This window comes from Mercenaria mercenaria, chromosome 13, assembly GCF_021730395.1.
Source record: "Mercenaria mercenaria strain notata chromosome 13, MADL_Memer_1, whole genome shotgun sequence".
NCBI lineage: Eukaryota > Metazoa > Mollusca > Bivalvia > Venerida > Veneridae > Mercenaria > Mercenaria mercenaria.
Genome location: NC_069373.1, coordinates 26,445,934 through 26,469,494, shown reverse-complemented (window position 1 = coordinate 26,469,494; position 23,561 = coordinate 26,445,934). Strand labels below are relative to the sequence as shown.

General features: G+C 36.9%; 1 protein-coding gene across 5 annotated transcripts in view; it reads right to left on the bottom strand.

Moving 5' to 3' along the window:
* Positions 1-23,561, bottom strand: part of LOC123529257 (RPII140-upstream gene protein-like) — a 157,860-nt gene that overhangs the window by 79,971 nt on the left and 54,328 nt on the right. For all 5 annotated transcript variants that reach the window (XM_053521367.1, XM_045309507.2, XM_045309510.2 and 2 more), the window contains one exon: positions 10,335-10,748. In XM_053521367.1, coding sequence (XP_053377342.1) covers positions 10,335-10,609 — 275 coding nt within the window. In that variant the 5' untranslated portion in view covers positions 10,610-10,748. The remainder of the gene's footprint in view (positions 1-10,334; positions 10,749-23,561) is intronic.

The following is a 23,561-nucleotide window of genomic DNA, read 5'->3' as shown; positions in this document are numbered from 1 at the left end:
CATAGTGTTTCTTTGATTTTAATGGGTGACCTAGTTCTTGACCCCAGATGACCCCTATTTGAACTTGACCTAGATTTCATTAAAACAAACATTCTGATCAAATTTCATGAAGATCCAGTGAAAAATGCAGCCCCTATTGCATACGTTGTACAACGTTATTCTTTGATTTGACCAGGTGACCTACTTTTTGACCCCATATGACCCATATCTGACCTTGACCTAGACTTGATCAAGCCATTCTGACTAAACTTTATGAATATCCAGTGTAATGCGTACACAAGGTTTTAATCTCTGATTTGACTTAGTGACCTAGTTTTTGACCTCTGATGACCCATATTCTAACTTGACTTAGATTTCATCAAGGCAATCATTCTGACCGAATTTTATGACGATCATTGAAAAATACAGCCTCTATCGCATACACAAGTTAAATGTTGACAGACAGATGAAAGAAGCCGGACATTGAGTGATCACAATAACTCACCTGAGCAATAATTCATGAACAAGAGGGCCAAGATGGCCCTAGGTCGCTCATCAGAGTAACACACCATAACAGTGTAAATATGTTTGTCCTAGTGACCCAGTTTTTGACACCACATGACCCAGTTTCAAACTCATCCAAGTTTTCAAGGAGACAAACATTCTGACGAAGTTTCATGAAGATTGGAGCAAAAATGTGGCCTCTAGAGTGTAAACAAGATTTTTCTTCTACATGTATTTGGCCTAGTGACCTATTTTTTTACCCAACTGGACCCAATTTTTAACCCGTCTGAAACTTTATGGAGACAGATATTCTGACCAATTTTTATTAAGATTGGACCAAAAATGTGGCCCGAGTGTAAACAAGCATTTTCTTTGATTTGACCTAGTGACCTAGTTTTTGACCCAACATGACCCTGATTAGAACCCGTCCATGATATCATGAAAACAAAGACAAACATTCTGACCAACTTTCATGCATATCCGGTGAGAAATGCAGCCCCTATTGCATAAACAAGGTTTATCTTTGATTTGACCAGGTGACCTAGTCTTTGACCCCAGATGACCCATAATCGCAACTGACTTAGATTTCAACAAGAAGATCACTCTGATCAAATTTCACGAATATCCATTGAAAAATGCAGCCTCTATTGCACACCCATAGTTTTTCTTTGATTTGACCTAGTTTTTGACCCCACATGACCCATATTCAACCTTTATCTAGATTTTATCAAGACAAACATTTTGACCAGTTCTCATGAGTTTCAAACGTAAAATGTGGTTCTAGAGTGTTAACAAGTTTTTCCTTTGATCTGGCCAAGTGACCTAGTTTTTTACCCCACATGACTCCGATTCAAACTTGGCCTAAAGATCATCAAGATAAACATCCTGACCAAGTTTTATTAAGATACGGTCATAAATGTGGTCAGTAGAGTGTTAAAAAGATTTTCCTTTAATTTGACCGGGTGACATAGTTTTGGCCCCACATGACCCAGTTTCGAACTTGGCCTAAAGATCACAAAGATAATCTGACCTGGTTTTATGAATATAGGATCATAAATGTGGCCTCTAGAGCGTTAACAAGCTTTTCCTTTGATTTGACCAGGTGACCTAGTTTTTGACCCTACGTGACCCAGATTCGAACTTGGCCTGAAGATCATCAAGATAAACAATCTGACAAACTTTCAAGAAGATACAGTCATAAATGTGGCCTCTAGAGTGTTAACAAAATTTTCCTTTGATCTGGCCTACTGACATAGTTTTTGAACAGACATGACCCAGTTTTGAATCTGACCTAGAGACCATCAAGACAAAAATTCTGACCAAATTTCATGAAGATTGGGTCATAGCTGTAGCCTCTAGAGTGTTAACAAGGCAAATGTTGACGCACCGCAGATGACTGACAACGGACGCCAACAGACGCCAGACAATGACCGGTCACAATAGCTCACTTGAGCACTTTGTGCTCTGGTGAGCTAAAAGTTTGGTGCCAGAGTTATGGACCTCGTGTCATATGATGTGGGTGATGATGTGGAACAATTGTTTTAAGTTTGAATCAAATCCATTCAGTAATAACTGAGATAAAGTGAAAGTGCACCAAAACTTTAACCTGTTTTTTGTTCTTTTTGTTTTGTTTTGGGTTTAACGCCCTTTTTCAACAGTATTTCAGTCGTGTAACGCCATGCAGTTAACCTAAACAGTGTTCCTGGATTCAGTACCATTACAAACCTGTTCTCCGCAAGTAACTGCCAACTTCCCCACATCAGAGGTGGAAGAAAATGATTTCAGACACAATGTTTTTTATCAAAACACCACGGAGAACATACGCCCCATCTGAGGATTGAACTCGCGACCCCGCGATCTGTAGATGACACTCTCCCTATTGAGCTAAGTGGGCCGGTCCAAACTGAAATTCTTAGTAAAAAGGGGGGATAATTCCTAAAATATTGGTGCCAGAATTTTGATCCTTGTGCCATATGATGTGGGTGATGATGAGAAACAACTATTTTAAGTTTGAAGCAAATCCATTAAGTAATAACAAAAATAAAGAGAAAAACCTTAAATTATTAGTAAAAAAGGGGGACAATTCATGAAATATTGGTGCCAGAGTTATGACCCTTGTGCCATATGATGTGAGTGATGATGAGGAACAACCATTTTAAGTTTGAAGCAAATCCAACAAGTAATAACAAAGATAAAGAGAAAGTGCATCAAAATTTTAAACCAAAGTGCGGACGTGGAAGGACGCCGATGCCGACGCTGGGTTGAGTAGGATAGCTCTCCATACTTCATATAGTCAAGTTAAAAATTAAGAGCACCACCTATGGGTGCCATCGTTCATCTGCAAGTGCTTGACAATATGTAAGACAAGAGATCACAGAGTGATCTTGGCGCCCACCACTGAGTAATTTTTGAATGTTCCAAATTTCAAGACTAGATCAAAATCCTAAAAGTAGGTAACTATGTCAGAATCCAGGTCATCACAGTCCTTGGATCCAGTGATCTCTAATACCAATTGGTAATTTTGGCTCCAAACAAGGTACTTACATACCAAATATCAAAGAGATTGGTCAATATATGAATGTGCTATGAGCAAAGCACAAATATGTCACTAGGTTAAAATCAAGGTCAAAGTTCATTTCGGTACACAAAACTGTGCATGTGGTCCATGCATGTGGTCCAAATTTGAAAGCTGTAGCTTGAGAAATGTGAAAGTAGGTCACTAGATCAATTTCAAGGTCAAAGTTCATTTCGGCACACAAAACTATGCATGTGCTTCAAATTTGAAGGCTGTAGCTTGAGAAATGTGGAAGTAGGTCACTAGGTCAAAATCAAGGTCAAATTTTATTTCAGAACACAAAACTATGCATGTGGTCCAAATTTGAAGCCTGAATCTTCAAAAATGTGAAAGTAGGTCACTAGGTCAATGTCAAGGTCAAAGTTTATTTCGGCACACAAACCTATGCATGTGGTCCAAATTTGAAGGCTGTAGCTACAGAAATGTGAAAGTAGGTCACTAGGTCAAAATCAAGGTCAAAGTTCATTTCGGAACACAAAACTATGCATGTGGTCCAAATTTGAAGCCTCTACCTTCAAAAATGTAAAGGTAGGTCAAGGTCAAAGTTTATTTCTGAACACAAAACTATGCATGTGGTCCGAATTTGAAGGCTGTAGCTACAAAATGTGAAAGTAGGTCACTAGGTCAATGTCAAGGTCAAAGTTTATTTTGGTGCACAAACCTATACATGTGGTCCAAATCTGAAGGCTGTAGCTACAGAAATGTGAAAGTAGGTCACTAGGTCAAGATCAAGGTCAACTCCTGTCAAGGTTCATCTAGCCACTCAAAACTATACATGGGGTCCAAATTTGAATGTTGTAGGTTAAAAACAAAAAAGTAGGTCACTAGATCAAAATAAGTGACCTTGACCCTAAACAAGAGAGATGACACCATTAATGAGTTATATGCATTTTTTTTCCTTATTACGGAAACAGAGAATGCACATATAATTACTTATATTATAACTAATAATTAAACCCATACCCTAAACAAGAGAGATGACACCATTAATGATTTATATGCAATTATTATTTTTTTCTTATTATGGAAACAAAGAATGCACATATAATTACTTATATTATAACTAATAATTAAACCCAGAAATCTGAGTGCTAAACAAATTAATCATCAATCCACAAGGGTAGTCAATTCACTGCTGAGGTGTAATAGGAAAATAATGAACAACTTGAATCATTATCTCATTAGTGTTTGCAGACTTTATGACCCTTCTATAGGTAAGGCCATAAAAAACCACTTAACTACTTGGAGGGCCACTGGATAAAAAATTATATTAGAAATCAAAATAAAGTGCAATAACTCACTCAAAATTGTTGAACCAGTCTGATTTTCAGGGGGACACAACTAGGGTATCAATACATCATTCTGACAAAGTTTGGTCAAAATCCGCCCAGTAGTTTCTGAGGAGATGCGATAACGAGAAATTGTTAACGGACGAAAGGACAACGGACCATGGACACAGAGTGATTTGAATAGCCCACTATCTGATGATGATGGGCTAAAAAGAGTTATAGTTCAGATTTTTAGTATAAAAACGGCCATAATTCTGATAAAATGCAGGTAAGAGTTATGGTTCGTTCTTGGCCTACATAGTCATCTAATAATGATAAACAAGTGTGCAAAGTTTCAAAGCTGTAGCTTTTATAGCTTTTTTGGAAAGGTGACCTAAATACAAAAATTAACCAAGAAACTAAAATTTTCTAAAACAAAAAAGGCCAAAATTCTGACAAAATGCAAACAGAGTTATGGTTCTTGGCCTACATAGTCATCTAATGATGATAAACAAATGTGCAGTGTCAAAGCTGTAGCTTTTATAGTTTTTGAGGAAAGGCGGACCTAAACAAAAATTTCAACCAAGAAACTCAAATTTTCTTTGCATATCAGAGTTGTGGTTCTTAGCCTACACAGACCCCTTATGATATCAAGAGGGTCATGATGATCCTGAATTGCTCAACTGAGTAATATGAGCTATATGTATCAAATGTCAAACTGATGCTAAAATATTAAGAAAGTAGGTCAGTAGGTCACATTCATTGTCATCAAAAGTCAGTTTTAAGACCGTGTATGTCATTCAAATTCAAAGGCTGTTTCTTAAAAAACAAGAAAATAGGTCAGTAGGTCAAGGTCACATGACCCCTAATTACTTGGGGTCATCAGGCAATTATAATTAAACAGTCTATAGGAAATATGATCAAATAATTTTTGAAGTATTTTCCCTATATAACTCATATAACAAGTGCCTCTTTTCACCCCAGGGGCATAATTTGAACAATCTTGTTTGAGATTCACTAGTCAATGCTATATCAAATATCAAAGGACTAGGCCTTGAACTTTCAGATAAGAAGATAAGTCTATGCAAAACTTGGGACCCCCAGTGCAGGGCCTCTTCATCCCAGGGGCAAAATTTGAATACTTTTGGTAGAGGACTACTAGGCAATGCAAGATACGAAATTTCAAAACCCTAGGCCTGGCAGTTTCAGGCAAGAAGATTTTTAAAGTTTTTTCCTATATAAGGCTATGTAAAACTTGGGACCTTCTGGGCGGGGCCATATTTGACCCTAGGGAGATAATTTGGACAATCTTAGTAGAGGCCCAGTAGATAATGCTTGTTATGTATAGGTCATTTTTCTCTGAGGCAAATTATTGTCTACTCACCTTGTTTTAGGACATCCTGTATTTACTATAAAATTCTACTGTATTCCAGAATGTTCTACAACAGTTCTGATAAACAGTGTGTAACAATTATTTTTAGGAAGAATTGTCCTTGGTTTTTCCAGAATGTTCTTTCTATTCTTAGAGTTACATGAAAGATCTGGAACCTTCCATGATATATTAAATAGGATGTAGTCTGACATAAGAGTAGAACCTACAGTAAAGAACTTTACAGAACTTAGAATATAGAACTTAGATTGTAGATATTGATGAAACTTTCCTGTATTTCTTAATAACAAAATATTACCATTTAGATATTTCATATTTTGAAGGATTATTTGAAGGATTTACTAAAAATTTGTGGATATAAAAAGCTATCTTTGAAGAGAGGAATTATACTTTTTGGATACTAAATTTAATTTGAACTGTGTGAAATATTGTGGAATTTATTCCGTTTGGATTTAAATTTGACCTGGACAGGAGTTGGACTATTTCTACATATCATTGGATTTTACGGCTCTTTGACATTTTTGAAGGTATTTGTATTGTTACTTAATTTCATGAATAAAATTTTGTTATAGTTAATAGTTGCTGGTTTGTCTTTCTGTTAGAGCAATGTCGGCAGTTATCCTTAAATATTAGCATAGGATAACTGATTGGTTATTTATAATAATCTTAGTTGAAACCTGGTGAATTTTCAACATTATTATTATCCCCCGACGAAAGTCGGAGGGATATAGTTTTGGCGTTGTGCGTCTGTCCGTCCTTCCGTGCGTCCTCCCTTCCGTCCATCCGTACGGAGCCATATCTAGGAAATGGTTGGGAATATTTATTTAAAACTTCATATACATGTTCACCACTATAAGTTCTTGCGGCCCCTCAAGTTTCAGTCAGATTGCCCAAGTAACACCAGAGTTATGGCCCTTAGAAGTTTCTAGTGTTAACTATATAGGGTACTATAAATATGGCAATGTGACCTTGACCTTTAATAGACTGACCCCAAAATCGATAGGGGTCATCTACTCTGCATGTTCAATCATCCTATGAAGTTTCAACATTCTGGATAAAGAGGTTCTGAAGTTATTGATCGGAAATGGTTATCAATGTTCAGGCCCCTGTGACCATGACCTTTAACAGAGTGAACCCAAAAACAATAAAGGTCATTTATTCTGCATAAACAATCATCCTATGAAGTTTCAACATTCTGGGTCGAGTGGTTCTCAAGTTACTGACAGGAAATGGTTTTCAATGTTCAGGCCCCTGTGACCTTGACCTTTAACGGAGTGACTCCAAAATCGATAGGGGTCATCTACTTTGCATGTACAATCACCGTATGAAGTTTCAACATTCTGGGTCAAGTGGTACTAAAGTTATTGATCGGAAATGGTTTTCAATGTTCAGGCGCCTGTGACCTTTGACAGAGTTACCCCAAAAACAATAGGGGTCATCTACTCTACATGACCAATCATCCTATGAAGTTTCAACATTCTGGGTCAAGTGGTTCTCTAGTTATTGATCGGAAATGGTTTTCAATATTCAGGCCCCTGTGACCTTGACCTTTGACGGAGTGACCCCAAAAACAATACGGGTCATCTAACTCTTCATGACCAATCATCCTATGAAGTTTCAACATTCTGGGTCAAGTGGTTCTCTAGTTATTGATCGGAAATGGTTTTCAATGTTCAGGCCCCTGTGACCTTGACCTTTGAGGGAGTGACCCCAAAATCATTAGGGTCATTTACTCTTAATGACCAATCATCCTATAAAGTTTCAACATTCTGGATCAAGTGGTTCTCTAATTATTGATCGGAAATGGTTTTCAATGTTCAGGCCCCTGTGACCTTGACCTTTGATGGAGTGACCCCAAAATCAATAGGGGTCATCTACTCTTCATGACCAATCATCTTATTATGTTTCAACATTCTGGGTCAAGTGGTTCTCTAGTTATTGATCGGAAATGATTTTCAATGTCCAGGCCCCTGTGACCTTGACCTTTGACAGAGTGACCCCAAAAACAATAGTGGTCGTCTACTCCAGCAGCCCTACAACCCTATGAAGTTTGAAGGTTCTAGGTCAAATGGTTTTCCAGTTATTGCTCGGAAATGAAGTGTGACGTACGGACTGACGGGCGGATGACCGGACAGAAGGACGGACGGACGGGGAGACATAATAAATTAACGTTTTTAAATGATACAAGGTATATAGTCTACAGCAGAGTAAAAAATCTAGAATTTATTCAAAAATTCAGTCAAAGGAGTGTCTTGTGACTATGAAAAAGCTGAGGGAACGAGACAATCATTGCAAGATTGAATTCTTCAACAATTGCTTCTGTAAGAAATACGTTTTTAAAGAATTGGAGATTTTTGCATTATTAAAAAGACATATAAATACACCAAAATAAGAAAAAAAAATATAATCTTACTAAAAGAATACTAAATGCATATGTGTTTTATTTGAGCAAAGTAAAATATTGCCTGCTTGCAAACTAGTGTAATTTAACATCTTAAAAGGTCACTTATAACTATTTGACAGCAAAATAAAAATGGGCTTCACAACTCATGAGCGTCAAAACAGAAGATCGAACGTTACATGTATCTGTAACTTTTACAAAGATAAATTCTTTACGTTTATATTGCACAGGGAATGATTATTTAAGAATTTATCAGTTTAAGACCTAATTTTGTCTTTTTCTCATCACTTAAAACTATAATGGATGTTAGATTCTTCGAGTGAAAACACCACGGAAACACGGAACACACCATCTCATTTCACTGTCAGTCATAGAGATATGAATATTCATTATCCGCCATTTTATACCGGCGATATGTGACACGACAAAGATACGTGACACGACAAGAAATGCGTAATGTTTAGTGTTTTCCAAACTATGGTGGAAAAAAACCAACCAGTTGAGGGAAAGAATCAACTGTTTTGTTTTTTCCCCGGGAAAGAAATCAACCGTTTGTTTTTTTCCCCGGGGAAAAAGCTGACTGGGGAAAAAAAACTGACCGTTACAACCGTAAGCTTGCGAAACACAATGGGCCTTAGCAACAAAGATAACAGATAGAAAGATAACACATTATCTCATTGGTCAATATTATTGGTTTGATTGACAGGTCGTTCATGACTATAAGTGAAATATTTTTAAGATATATATATATTCAACATAAACTTTTAAGCCTTTTATGTGTATTTTCAACTAAGTCAAGGACCATAACTAAGTTCCAGCTGTGCTAAATCAAAAATAGAACAGCAGGGTCACATTTAAAGAAGTCTTTGTATGCTGTCTCCCGAGCCTACTCTGTGAAGTCGGATCGGTAGGTAGGCAAATTATTTGTTTTATTCCAGTGCTACAAATAACTAATTATTTTATATTTCTCATGAAGATAAATGAATAAAATATAAAAAGATATCTAATGTCATTTTATATCTGATTTGTTGATAGTGATACTTTTGCGAATATTTGCAAAAAAAATCTAAATTTTAAATGACACAATTAAGCTTCTTTCTGCTCTTCTACAATAACTAAAATTCTAAATTGTAGTTATTATTTTATGTGGGAGAGGTGGACCTCAGTCTGGGTAGGATGTGTGGGCAGTAGTGGTGTAAAATGTATTTCATTTCCGTAGGGTTTAGTTTTTTTGTTTTTTTTTGATAATTTAATTTTGTTCATGATTTTTTAACAGACATACTTATGTAGGAGGAGAGAGTGATATCTGATGAATCTGATGATCAAAACTGGCCAAGTGGTTTAGGAGCAGATGTTGTTTAAAGTAAAGTGTTGCCAGACGGACGCGTCGGACAGACGGTGAGTGATCACAATAGATCACCCTGAGCACTTTGTGCTCAAGTGAGCTGAAAAAACTCAGATGCATAAATTCATACACTGAATAATATTCCTACATGGTTTCATGACTCTAGTTCAAATGTTGCTAATGATATATATGCAACACAAACTTACTATGTATTTTTCACTAACTCAAGGACCATACCTCTGGTCTGACAGCAGGAACTCCCAAACAAAACATCAGGTACACAACTTCCCTTGCTATTTAACAATTCTCTAATGTTTTATAACTCAGAGTCATACAGAGAGATACATGCCATACAAACTTGTATGCCAATGATGCATATTTTTGACTAAATCATTTAGTCTAATCTATTAAGTTTCGTGACCATGGCCAAATTTATGTTTTTAAGATATATGTAACACAAACTTTTATGCTCTCTATAACTCTGGACATCGAAAACCCAGGTACACAACCTTACATGTTAATCCTTAATATTTCAAGGATGTTTCATAATCCCAGGTCAATACTTTTTGAGATACACATGACACAATTTTTAGGCCCTTTTATGCATATTTTTAATAAGTCCAGGGCCATAACTTTCATTAGCCTATTTTAGTTAAAACACCAGAAGCACCACTTCAAATGCTGAATGAAAATCCTATGAGGTTTGACGACTCTGTGTCAAACGCTTTTTGGGATATGCACGACACATATTCGGACTGACAGACGAATGGTGAGCAATCACACTAGCTCAAGACAGAGTACTTCATTAATTAAGGTGAACAAAAAATATAACTTACATAGACTAGTTTTGAAAACACAAAATCTGTACATACTCAAATGTGAATGTTCTTTTCAATCTTTGTATGGGTGTTTCACTGGTGATGAATTGTTGAATATCTGCCTCTAATTGCTGCATTTCCTTCATCTTTGCCTTTATATCCAATGTACCTGTATTGACCACTTCACTGACTGGTGCCATACATGACAGTTTCCTTGCTTGCATCTTATTAACTAACTGTTTGTATACCAACCATGTCATCTCAGGAATTCTAAATGGTCTCATAAATGTAATTTTATTCGAATTGTAACTTACATCTTCAGACTTCATATCATATAATCTTTTACTAAAAGATGATAAACTACTAAAGTCATTTAGCCAGGTATCTGTATGTAGGTTATTTTCTTGATGTTTTCATCTAAGGGGTGCTGTATGAATGTTGGGAGTTAAGAATCTCTACCGGCCAGACCTACAATAAAATAAAAACCTAATATTTCTTGAATCCTTAAAACAGCTAATTGTATGTAGTGACAGGCTGACTAAGACTCTATGTATACATCTTACACTTCTGGTGAACATGTCCCAATAAAACAAGAGTTCATAGGCTCATAGAACACAAATGCCTACCCCCCACCACACCACCACCATGATGCATTCAGTAACTGCGCAAGGAACATAACTTACTTAGTCACTGTGCACTGGACGTTGGACGTCCAAGTGACAAGACATGTATGAAAGTTTGTCACTTGCTGTCCAGTTTTCAAAGGATTTAGTATGCATAATATTCCCTTGTGGTCTTTTCAGAATTAAGAGTGTTTTTCTAATTGTATTTATAAGAGAAAACCTTGGTCCGATTTTCAGAGGATTCCAGTTTTTGGAGGGTCCGGTTTTCAAAGTTTTTACTGTACATGTAACATCTAAGAGCACAGCCATTTTTGACCCTAGGGCAATAACTTGAACAATTATGGTTCAGAGCATTACATGCAAATATCAACAAGCAAAGTGAATTGGATTAGTCAGGATCAATTTAACAGAAAACAAGGCAGTCTGAAAGACAGCTAAATCCCCCGCCACTGCTATGGATAGTGAAAGGGTAAACCTTTGATTTTAGCTGTGACCTTGACCTTGAACTGACATGGCTGACTCATGAATTCTGCACAACGTCTTGAGGATGTGATCATTTGACCCAAGTTTCATGAAAATCCTTCAAGGGGTTTAGGAGATACAGAGCTGAAACCTTTGACCTTCAGTTGTGATCAATGTAAAGGTCAAGGTTTGTTTCGGTACACAAAACTATGCATATGGTCCAAATTTGAAGGCTGTAGCTTGAGATATGTGAAATAAGGTCACTAGGTCAAAGTCAAGGTCAAATTTCATTTCAGAACATGAAACTATGCATGTGGTCCAAATTTGAAGCCTGTACCTTCAAAAATGTGAAAGTAAGTCACTAGGTCAACGTCAAGGTCAAAGTCTTTTTCAGTGCACAAAACTATGCATGTGGTCCAAATTTGAAGGCTGTAGCTACAGAAATGTAAAAGTAGGTCACTAGGTCAAAATCAAGGTCAACTCATATCAAGGTTCATCTTGCCACTCAAAACCATACATGTGGTCCAAATCTGAATGTTGTAGGTTATTGACAAGAAAATTTTAAAAGCTTTTCCCTATACAAGTCTATATGAACCATGTGACCCCCAGGGCGGGGCCATATTTGACCCTTGGGGGATAATTTGAACAAACTTGGTAGAGAACCACTAGATGATGCTACATTACAAATGCCAAAGCCCTAGGCTTTGTGGTTTGGACAAGAAGATTTTCAAGGTTTATCCCTATATAAGTCTATGTAAACCATGTGACCCCCGGGGCGGGGCCATATTTGACCCTAGGGGAATAATTTGAACAATCTTAGTAGAAGACCACTAGATGGTGTCACATACAAAATATCAAAGCCCTAGGCCCTGTGTTTTGAACAAGAGGTTTTTCAAAGTTTTTCCCTATATAAGTCTATATAAACCATGTGACCCCCGGGGCGGGGCCATATTACACCCCAGGGAAATAATTTGAATCATCTTGGTAGAGGACCACTAAATGATGCTTCATACCAAATATCAAAGCCCTAGGCTCTGTGGTTTTGGACAAGAAGATTTTCAAAGTTTTTCCCTATATAAATCTATGTAAATTATAGAAATAAACAAAGGGCCATAACTCACTAAAAAATTGTTGAACCAGTCTGATTTTCAGGGGGACACAACTAGGTACCAATACATCATTCTGACAAAGTTTGGTCAAAATCCCCCTGGTAGTTTCTGAAGAGATGCGATAACGAGAAATTGTTAACGGAAGTACGGACGGAATGACGGACGGACGGAAGGACGACAGACCACGGACGCAGAGTGATTTGAATAGTCCACAATCTGATGATGGTGGGCTAATAACTAATAATTAAACCCATACCCTAAACAAGAGAGATGACACCATTAATGATTTATATGCAATTATTATTATTTTCTTATTATGATACAAAGAATGCACATATAATTACTTATATATAACTAATAATAAACCCAGAAAATGAGTACTAAACAATTAATCATCAATCTGCTATGTAGTCCATTCACTGCTGGAGTGTAATAGAAAATAATGAACAACTTGAATCATTATCTCATTAGTGTTGCAGACTTATGACCCTCTACAGGTAAAGGCCTTAACCTTGAGGCATCTGGATATAGAATTAAATTATAAATCAAATAAACAAAAGGTCATAACTCACTCAAAAATTGTTGAACCAGTCTGATTTTCAGGGGGACACAATTAGAGTACCAATACATCATTCTGACAAAGTTTGGTCAAAATCCCCCCGTTTTCTAGAAATGCGATAACCAGAATTGTTAACGGACGACGACCACGGACACAGAGTGATTGAATAGCCCATCATCTGATGATGGTGGGCTTAAAATGTGAAAGTAGGTCACTAGGTCAATGTCAAAGTTTATTTTGGTACACAAACCTTTGCATGTGGTCCAAATTTGATGGCTGTAGCTACAGAAATGTGAAAGTAGGTCACTAGGTCAAGATCAAGGTCAACTCATGTCAAGGTTCATCTAGCCACTCAAAACTATACATGTGGTCCAAATTTGAATGTTGTAGGTTATGGACAAGATTTTAAAAGTTTTTCCCTAGTCTATTATAAACCATGTGACCCCGGGGCGGGGCCATATTTGACCCTAAGGGGATAATTTGAACAAACTTGGTAGAGAACCACTAGATGATGCTTCATTACAAATATCAAAGCCCTAGGCTTTGTGGTTTTGGACAAGAAGATTTTCAAAGATTTTCCTTATATAGGTCCATGTAAACCATGTGACCCCAGGGCGGGACCATATTTGACCCTACGGAAATAATTTGAACAGTCTCAGTAGAGGACCACTAGATGATGTCACATACAAAATATCAAAGTCATAGGCCCTGTGGTTTTGGACAAGAATATTTTCAACGTTTTTCCCTATATAAATCTATGTAAATTATAAAAAATAAACAAAGGGCCATAACTCACTCAAAAATTGTTGAACCAGTCTGATTTTCAGGGGAACACAACTAGGGTACCAATACATCATTCTGACAAAGTTTGGTAAAAATCCCCCCAGTAGTTTCTGAGGAGATGCGACAACGAGAAATTGTTAACGGATGGAAGGACGGACGGACGAACGGAAGGACGACAGACCACGGACGCAGAGTGATTTGAATAGCCCACCATCATCACTAAAAACAAATTGTTCTTCTTAGTAACCGTTGTATATCATCATTATTGTTTGTAATGTGTGTCATCCGTACGTGTTTATGAATTTAACGCTTATAAATTTTGTAAAATGCAAATAAATTCTTATGATTGCATAATTTGAATTTATTGAAATATTTCTAAACGTCTTGAACAACATGTATACTTTCAAAATACACTGTCATACATAATTATTTTGCGGTCACATATTCAGTTCTTCGTTGAAATAATTAACACCTTTGAGATATACAGATGATCTGTTTATTAGCCCACCATCATGAGATGGTGGGCTATTCAAATCACTCTGCATTCGTGGTCCGTCCGTCGCATCTCCTCAGAAACTACTTGGCGGATTTTGACTAAACTTTGTCAGAATGATGTACTGGTACCCTAGTTGTGTCTCCCTGAAAATCAGACTGGTTCAACAATTTTTGAGTGAGTTATCACCCTTTGTTTATTTTGATTTCTAATATAATTTTATATCCAGTGGCCCTCAAGTAGTTAATTGGTTTTTTTATGGCCTTACCTGTAGACGGGTCATAAAGTCTGCAGACACTAATGAGATAATGATTCAAGTTGTTCTTTATTTTCCTATTACCCCTCAGCAGTGGATGGACTAGCCTTGTGGATTGATGATAAATTTGTTTAGTACTCTAGTATTTCTGGGTTGTTTATTTTTATAATTTACATAGATTTATATAAGGAAAAACTTTGACAAGAGATCACAGAGTGATCTTGGCACCCACCAATGTGCCATTTTTGAGTGTTCCAAATTTCAAGACTTACTGACTAGCTCAAGGTCAAATTTCATTTCCATACACAACACTGTGCATGTAGTCCATGCATGTGGTCCAAATTTGAAAGCTGTAGCTTGAGAAATGTGAAAGCAGGTCACTAGATCAATTTCAAGAACAAAGTTCTTTGTACACAAAACTATGCATGTGCATCAAGTTTGAAGGCTGTAGTTTGAGAAATTTGAAAGTAGGTCTCTAGGTCAATCTTAAGCTCAAAGTTTTATTTCGGTAAACAAAACCATGCAAGTGGTCTAAATTTGAAGGCTGTACCTTCAAAAATGTGAAAGTAGGTCACTAGGTCAATGTCAAGGTCAAAGTTTTATTCGGTACACAATCTTATGCATGTGGTCTAAATTTGAAGCCTGTACCTTCAAAAATGTGAAAGTAGGTCACTAGGTCAATCTCAAGGTCAAAGTTCATTTCAGTACACAAAACTATGCAAGTGGTCCAAATTTGAAGGCTGTAGCTTGAGAAATGTGAAAGTAGGTCACTAGGTCAAAATCAAGGTCAAATTTTATTTCGGAACACAGAACTATGCATGTGATCCTAGGGTCAAATATAGCCCGCCCTGGGGGTCACATGGTTTACATGGACCTATATAAGGAAAATCTTTGAAAATCTTCTTGTCCAAAACCACAAAGCCTAGGGCTTTGATATTTGTAATGAAGCATCATCTAGTGGTTCTCTACCAAGTTTGTTCAAATTATCCCCTTAGGGTCAAATATGGCCCCGCCCCGGGGTCACATGGTTTATAATAGACTTATATAGGGAAAAACTTTTAGCTACAGCCTTCAAATTTGGACCACATGCATATAGTTTTGTGCACCGAGACCTTGACATTGACCTAGTGACCTACTGTCATATTTTTGAAGGTACAGGCCTCAAATTTGGACCACATGCATAGTTCTGTGTTCCGAAATAAACTTTGACCTTGATTTTGACCTAGTGACCTACTTTCACATTTCTCAAGCTACAAGCTTCAAATTTGGACCATATGCATAGTTTTGTGTACCAAAACAAACTTTGACCTTGACATTGACCTAGTGACCTACTTTCACATTTTTGAAGGCTGTAGCTACAGAAATGTGAAAGTAGGTCACCAGGTCAAAATCAAGGTCAACTCATGTCAAGGTTCATCTTGCCATTCAAAACCATACATGTGGTCCAAATTTGAATGTTGTAAGTTATTGACAAGAAGATTTTAAAAGCTTTTCCCGATATAAGTCTATATGAACCATGTGACCCCCAGGGCGGGCCATATTTGACCCTAGGGGGATAATTTGAACAAACTTGGAAGAGAACCACTAGATGATGCTTCATTACAAATATCAAAGCCCTAGGCTTTGTGGTTTGGACAAGAAGATTTTCAAAGTTTTTCCCTATATAAGTCTATGTAAACCATGTGACCCCCGGGGCTGGGCCATATTTTACCCTAGGGGGATAATTTGAACAATCTTAGTAGACAACCACTAGATGATGTCACATACAAAATATCAAAGCCCTAGGCACAGTGGTTTTGGACAAGAGGTTTTTCAAAGTTTTTCCCTATATATGTCTATATAAACCATGTGACCCCCGGGGCGGGGCCATATTAGACCCCAGGGAAATAATTTGAATCATCTTGGTAGAGGACCACTAGATGATGCTTCATACCAAATATCAAAGCCCTAGGCTCTGTGGTTTTGGACAAGAAGATTTTCAAAGTTTTTCCCTATATAAATCTATGTAAATTATAGAAATAAACAAAGGGCCATAACTCACTAAAAAATTGTTGAACCAGTCTGATTTTCAGGGGGACACAACTAGGGTACCAATACATCATTCTGACAAAGTTTGGTCAAAATCCCCCTGGTACTTTCTGAGGAGATGCAATAACGAGAAATTGTTAACAAACGGAAGGATGGACCACGGACGCAGCGTGATTTGAATAGCCCACCATCTGATGATGGTGGGCTAAAAATATTATTGTCCAAAACCACAGGGCCTAGGGCTTTGATATTTGGTATGTAGCATCATCTATTGGTCCTCTACCAAGATCTTTCAAATTATTTCCCTTGTTAAATATGACCCCGCCCTGGGGGTCACATTGTTTACATTGACTTATATAGGGAAAAACTTTGAAAATCTTCTTGTCCAAACCACAAAGCCTAGGGCTTTGATATTTGTAATGTAGCATCATCTAGTGGTTCTCTACAAAGTTTGTTCAAATTATCCCCCTTGGGCCAAATATGGCCCCGCCCCAGGGGTCACATGGTTTATAATAGACTTATATAGGGAAAAGCTTTAAAAATCTTTTTGTCTATAACCTACAACATTCAAATTTGCACCATTTGAGTGGCTGGATGAACCTTGGCATGAGTTGACCTTGATCTTGACCTAGTGACCTACTTTCACATTTCTGTAGCTACAGCCTTCATATTTGGACCACATGCATAGGTTTGTGTACCAAAATAAACACTGACCTTGACCTTGACCTAGTGACCTACTTTCACATTTTTGAAGGTACAGGCTTCAAATTTGGACCACACGCATAGTTTTGTATTCCGAAATGAAATTTGACTTTGATTTTGACCTAGTGACCTACTTTCACATTCCTCTAGTTACAGCCTTCAAATATGGACCACATGCATAGTTTTGTGTACCAAAATGAATTTTGACCTTGAGATTAACCTAGTGACCTACTTTGACCTTTCTGTAGCTACAGCTTTCAAATTTGGACCACATGCACAGGTTTGTGCACCGAAATAAACTTTGACCTTGACATTGACCTAGTGACCTACTTTCACATTTTTGTAGCTACAGCCTTCAAATTTGGACCACATGCATAGTTTTGTGTACAGAAATAAATTTTGACCTTGACCTAGTGACCTACTTTCACATTTTTGAAGGTACAGGCTTCAGATTTGGACCACATGCATAGTTTTGTGTTCCGAAATGAACTTTGACCTTGACATTGACCTAGTGACCTACTTTCACATTTTTGAAGGCTGTAGCTACAGAAATGTGAAAGTAGGTCACCAGGTCAAAATCAAGGTCAACTCATGTCAAGGTTCATCTTGCCATTCAAAACCATACATGTGGTCCAAATTTGAATGTTGTAAGTTATTGACAAGAAGATTTTAAAAGCTTTTCCCGATATAAGTCTATATGAACCATGTGACCCCCAGGGTGGGCCATATTTGACCCTAGGGGGATAATTTGAACAAACTTGGAAGAGAACCACTAGATGATGCTACATTACAAATATCAAAGCCCTAGGCTTTGTGGTTTGGACAAGAAGATTTTCAAAGTTTTTCCCTATATAAGTCTATGTAAACCATGTGACCCCCGGGGCTGGGCCATATTTTACCCTAGGGGGATAATTTGAACAATCTTAGTAGACGACCACAAGATGATGTCACATACAAAATATCTAAGCCCTAGGCACAGTGGTTTTGGACAAGAGGTTTTTCAAAGTTTTTCCCTATATATGTCTATATAAACCATGTGACCCCCGGGGCGGGGCCATATTACACCCCAGGGAAATAATTTGAATCATCTTGGTAGAGGACCACTAGATGATGCTTCATACCAAATATCAAAGCCCTAGGCTCTGTGGTTTTGGACAAGAAGATTTTCAAAGTTTTTTCCTATATAAATCTATGTAAATTATAGAAATAAACAAAGGGCCATAACTCACTAAAAAATTGTTGAACCAGTCTGATTTTCAGGGGGACACAACTAGGGTACCAATACATCATTCTGACAAAGTTTGGTCAAAATCCCCCTGGTACTTTCTGAGGAGATGCAATAACGAGAAATTGTTAACAAACGGAAGGATGGACCACGGACGCAGCGTGATTTGAATAGCCCACCATCTGATGATGGTGGGCTAAAAATCTTATTGTCCAAAACCACAGGGCCTAGGGCTTTGATATTTGGTATGTAGCATCATCTATTGGTCCTCTACCAAGATCTTTCAAATTACTTCCCTTGTTAAATATGACCCCGCCCCGGGGGTCACATTGTTTACATTGACTTATATAGGGAAAAACTTTGAAAATCTTCTTGTCCAAACCACAAAGCCTAGGGCTTTGATATTTGTAATGTAGCATCATCTAGTGGTTCTCTACAAAGTTTGTTCAAATTATCCCCCTTGGGCCAAATATGGCCCCGCCCCAGGGGTCACATGGTTCATATAGACTTATATAGGGAAAAGCTTTAAAAATCTTTTTGTCTATAACCTACAACATTCAAATTTGCACCATTTGAGTGGCTGGATGAACCTTGGCATGAGTTGACCTTGATCTTGACCTAGTGACCTACTTTCACATTTCTGTAGCTACAGCCTTCATATTTGGACCACATGCATAGGTTTGTGTACCAAAATAAACACTGACCTTGACCTTGACCTAGTGACCTACTTTCACATTTTTGAAGGTACAGGCTTCAAATTTGGACCACACGCATAGTTTTGTATTCCGAAATGAAATTTGACTTTGATTTTGACCTAGTGACCTACTTTCACATTCCTCTAGTTACAGCCTTCAAATATGGACCACATGCATAGTTTTGTGTACCGAAATGAATTTTGACCTTGAGATTAACCTAGTTACAGTAAAATACCGCTCGCTCGAGGTCGCAACGGGATGAGCAAAATGCTCGAGTTATCCGTGGTTTCGAGCAACCCATATATTGACCAACATACGAAGAAAACTGAAGTTTGCTTTACCAATGTTGTCATCGGGACCATTTGCAGAGTAAACGGTGATGCGTAATAATAACATACTTGTGACATTTAAAAAAAAACGTATAACAAACGTTATCTATGATAAACGTAATTTGTAAATGGCACATGTGAAGAAACAACTAAGACTTTTATCTTTATTTATCAACAAGTGCATATCAGAATTATCGTCTCAATTTTATGAAAAGTCTTTACTATTTCCTTCTTTTGCATGCAAACAACTGCTGATTAAAATACTAATATATCATAACTATCTTCTCGATCCTGAAGAAAAGATGTTTTCAGTAATCAGTAACTGATCGAAATTTGATCAATAAAACTTGTCTTCAACATTTTATCTATAATTACTCTCTTTATAAGATGAAATATACCGACAAACAAACATATAAGATAGTTGGGGAGTAGACTACGCAATTCTCACGGTGTGTGAAAATGTTTGATTAACCGATACATTCTGACCGCCGAAGGTGTGAAAAATTTGACACCTCTGCTCGAGTTTGCCAGACGAAACTAAGAATAAATTAATACACAGGGACCAGGTGTCATGCTCGAGCGATCGAGTTATCGATGCTCGACCCAGCCATGGTACTTTCACATAGAAAACAGAAGGAAATCGGCCGGGACCACATGAATTGCTCGAGCGAGCCCGGGTGCTCGAGTCATCGATGCTCGAGCGAGCGGTGTTTCACTGTACCTACTTTGACCTTTCTGTAGCTACAGCTTTCAAATTTGGACCACATGCACAGGTTTGTGCACCGAAATAAACTTTGACCTTGACATTGACCTAGTGACCTACTTTCACATTTTTGTAGCTACAGTCTTCAAATTTGGACCACATGCATAGTTTTGTGTACAGAAATAAATTTTGACCTTGACCTAGTGACCTACTTTCACATTTTTGAAGGTACAGGCTTCAAATTTGGACCACATGCATAGTTTTGTGTTCCGAAATGAACTTTGACCTTGATTTTGACCTAGTGACCTACTTCCACATTTCTCAACCTACAGCCTTCAAATTTGGATAACATGCTTGGTTTTATGTACCGAAATGAACTTTGACCTTGACATTGACCTAGTGACCTACTTTCAAATTTTTGAAGGTACAGGCTTCAAATTTAGACCACATGCTTAGTTTTATGTTACAAAATGAAATTTGACCTCGATTTGACCTAGTGACCTACTAAGTCTTTCACATTTCTCAAGCTACAGCCCACATGCAAAGTTTTGTGTAACGAAATGAACTTTGATCTTGAAATTGATCTAGCGACCTACTTTCATATTTCTCAAGCTACAACTTTCAAATTTGGACCACATGCACAGTTTTGTTTATCGAAATGAACTTTGACCTTAATTTTGATCTTGAGCTAGTCTTGAAATTTGGAACATTCAAAAATGGCTCAATGATGGGCACCAAGATCACTCTGTGATCTCTTGTTACAAATGAAACCTTAGTGTGACATGTAGATATATTTGACTTTCGGTAATAATTTTTAGATGTTGTTGCTAATGTTATAGAACACCATACTTTTCTATCAAATCATGCACAATTATGAATTCCCAATAAGGAAATGTTTGACGGACCCTGACCACAGCTGACATCCCAACCACCTCATTAGCAATCATCTGTTGTTGTGAGAATCAGTTGTTTAAAATGAAATAGAAGTTATGATTGTCACTGTGCTGATATAGATCTATGCTTGAAAGTTGTGAATCAAAAGTTTTTTGCACTAAATGTGTTAACTGCAATTGCTTTTTTTCGGCGTTTCAAATCCAAAAATATTGTGCTTTATTAATACCAAGACTAAAACTGTTCTTTTACTTTTTAAAAGTTTCTTTTTTATTTGCTTACGCTGTTTGAAAAGACTCTGGTCTACTTAAAATAATCTGTATAATTAATTTTGTATATTTTCTACGTCTGTTCCAATATATTTATTTAACTAGTTATTGTTTCCGCATGTTATTTATTCCGTTAACAAGTGCGTCAGGCAGCATCTCTCTTCAAAATTTACTGAGAGTGATACATGTACATAGAAAGCAATTCGCGCATTGCATTATGGTATAACTGATATATGTTCTATTAATAGGAGAGATCGTGTTTGTATACAAATCAATTGCATTTTCTATGTTTAGAACTGATAAGACAGTGACAGGGTGGGCAGACGCCAAACGTCAATGTTTTTTGTAAACAGTGATGTTTTGCTAACGGCCTAAACTTTCTTAACAGTTACGTGCCACGAAAAGGAATTACAGAATCCAGGAACACTGGTTAGGTTATCAGCCCGCCAAACTGTTGCATATATTTATATGATTATATACCAATTGGACTGCAATCATATCTATTCTTTATATTTTATGTCCTCACACTCGGCAGGCTTTTCAAACTAAAATGGTATTTTTGGTGCTGTGCATTTTGGAATTTTAATTTATATGCTTACTCTCTTACCTTAACATTGATAATACAAATGGTCAAAATTGTTGGTAAATTTAATGTATTCAATTCGTTTGTAATTTTAAGGCCTGAATCGTTTTGTCATTTGTGTTAATTTTGGGTTCAAATTTTTCCTAAAAGGTCAGTTGGTTTTGGAAATATTATTATCTGCTTTTAAAGGTATACTAGATTCAAATTACATATCTGAAAATATGGAAAATCACTACATAATGCTTATGTAGTTTATATGTATTAATAGTTTAGTAGAAAATCTATATAGCAAAAACAAGAGGGCCATGATGGCCCTATATCGCTCACCTGTTATCATTGCACTTGAGGGCAAGAAGGTCCTCAGAAAAAATATAATATATATATAAAAATATAAATAAGTCCAAAGGACAGGAACAACAAAGTAAGAAATTTAACCAAACAGAAAAACAAAATTCTTACAAGGTACAGATATGTCAAAATACACCTAAAAATTGGAGGTACCATCCATGTTGTACATCTGAAAAGTGGTCTCGGGTTTTCCCTACGGCCAATAATAAAAATGTTACTAAAAATAAGCTATTTATAGTAACGTAAAAGGGAAGTAATCAAAAAGAAAATTATTGTAAGTGAACAAAAGAAGGATCTGCCAAATAAATCTGTTGACATAAATGAAATTTCAGATCAGTATCTTCATTAGTTACAGAAATATACCCATTTTAATTTGAAATAAATGGAGGTAATTTGACATAAAATCAGTCCATAGTTATCTACCCTGATTGGCTCGGTCCAACTAATGACAATAATGAAATTTCAAATAAGTCCTATAAGTACTTACTGATATAAATCCATTTTGACTACAATCAGGGGAGATAATCAGACATAAAATAACTCTGGAAACTACGACTGAATATGATTTGTCATGGAATCCAGGATTTATTGTTGTTGAAGATATTTTGGAAGTCTGTATCAAATAAAACCATAAATGCAGTCTCTATATGGCTGCAAAAGCCAAAATAGCCAATTTTGGACCTTTAAGGGGCCATAACTCTGGAACCCATGATGGAATCTGGCCAGTTCAAGAAAGGAACCAAGATCTTGTGGTGATACAAGTTGTGTGCAAGTTTGGTTAAAATCAAATCATAAATGAAGTTGGTATTGTGCAGACAAGGTCAAAATAGCTAATTTTGGTCCTTTCAGGGGCCATAACTCTGGAACCCAATAGGGGATCTGGCCGGTTCAAAAAAGGAACTGAGATCTTATGGCAACACAAGTTTTGTGCAAGTTTGATTAAATTTAAATCATAAATGAAGCTGCTATTGTGCAGAAAAGGTCAAAATAGCTAATTCTGGCCCATTCAGGGGCCATAACTCTGGAACCCATAATGGAATCTAGCCAGTTCAAGAAAGGAACCAAGATCTTATAGCGATACAAGTTGTGTGCAAGTTTGGTTAAAATAAAATCATAAATGAAGCTGCTATTGTGCAGACAAGGTCAAAATAGCTAATTCTGGTCCTTTCAGGGACCATAACTCTGGAACCCATAATGGAATCTGGCCAGTTCAAGAAAGGAAC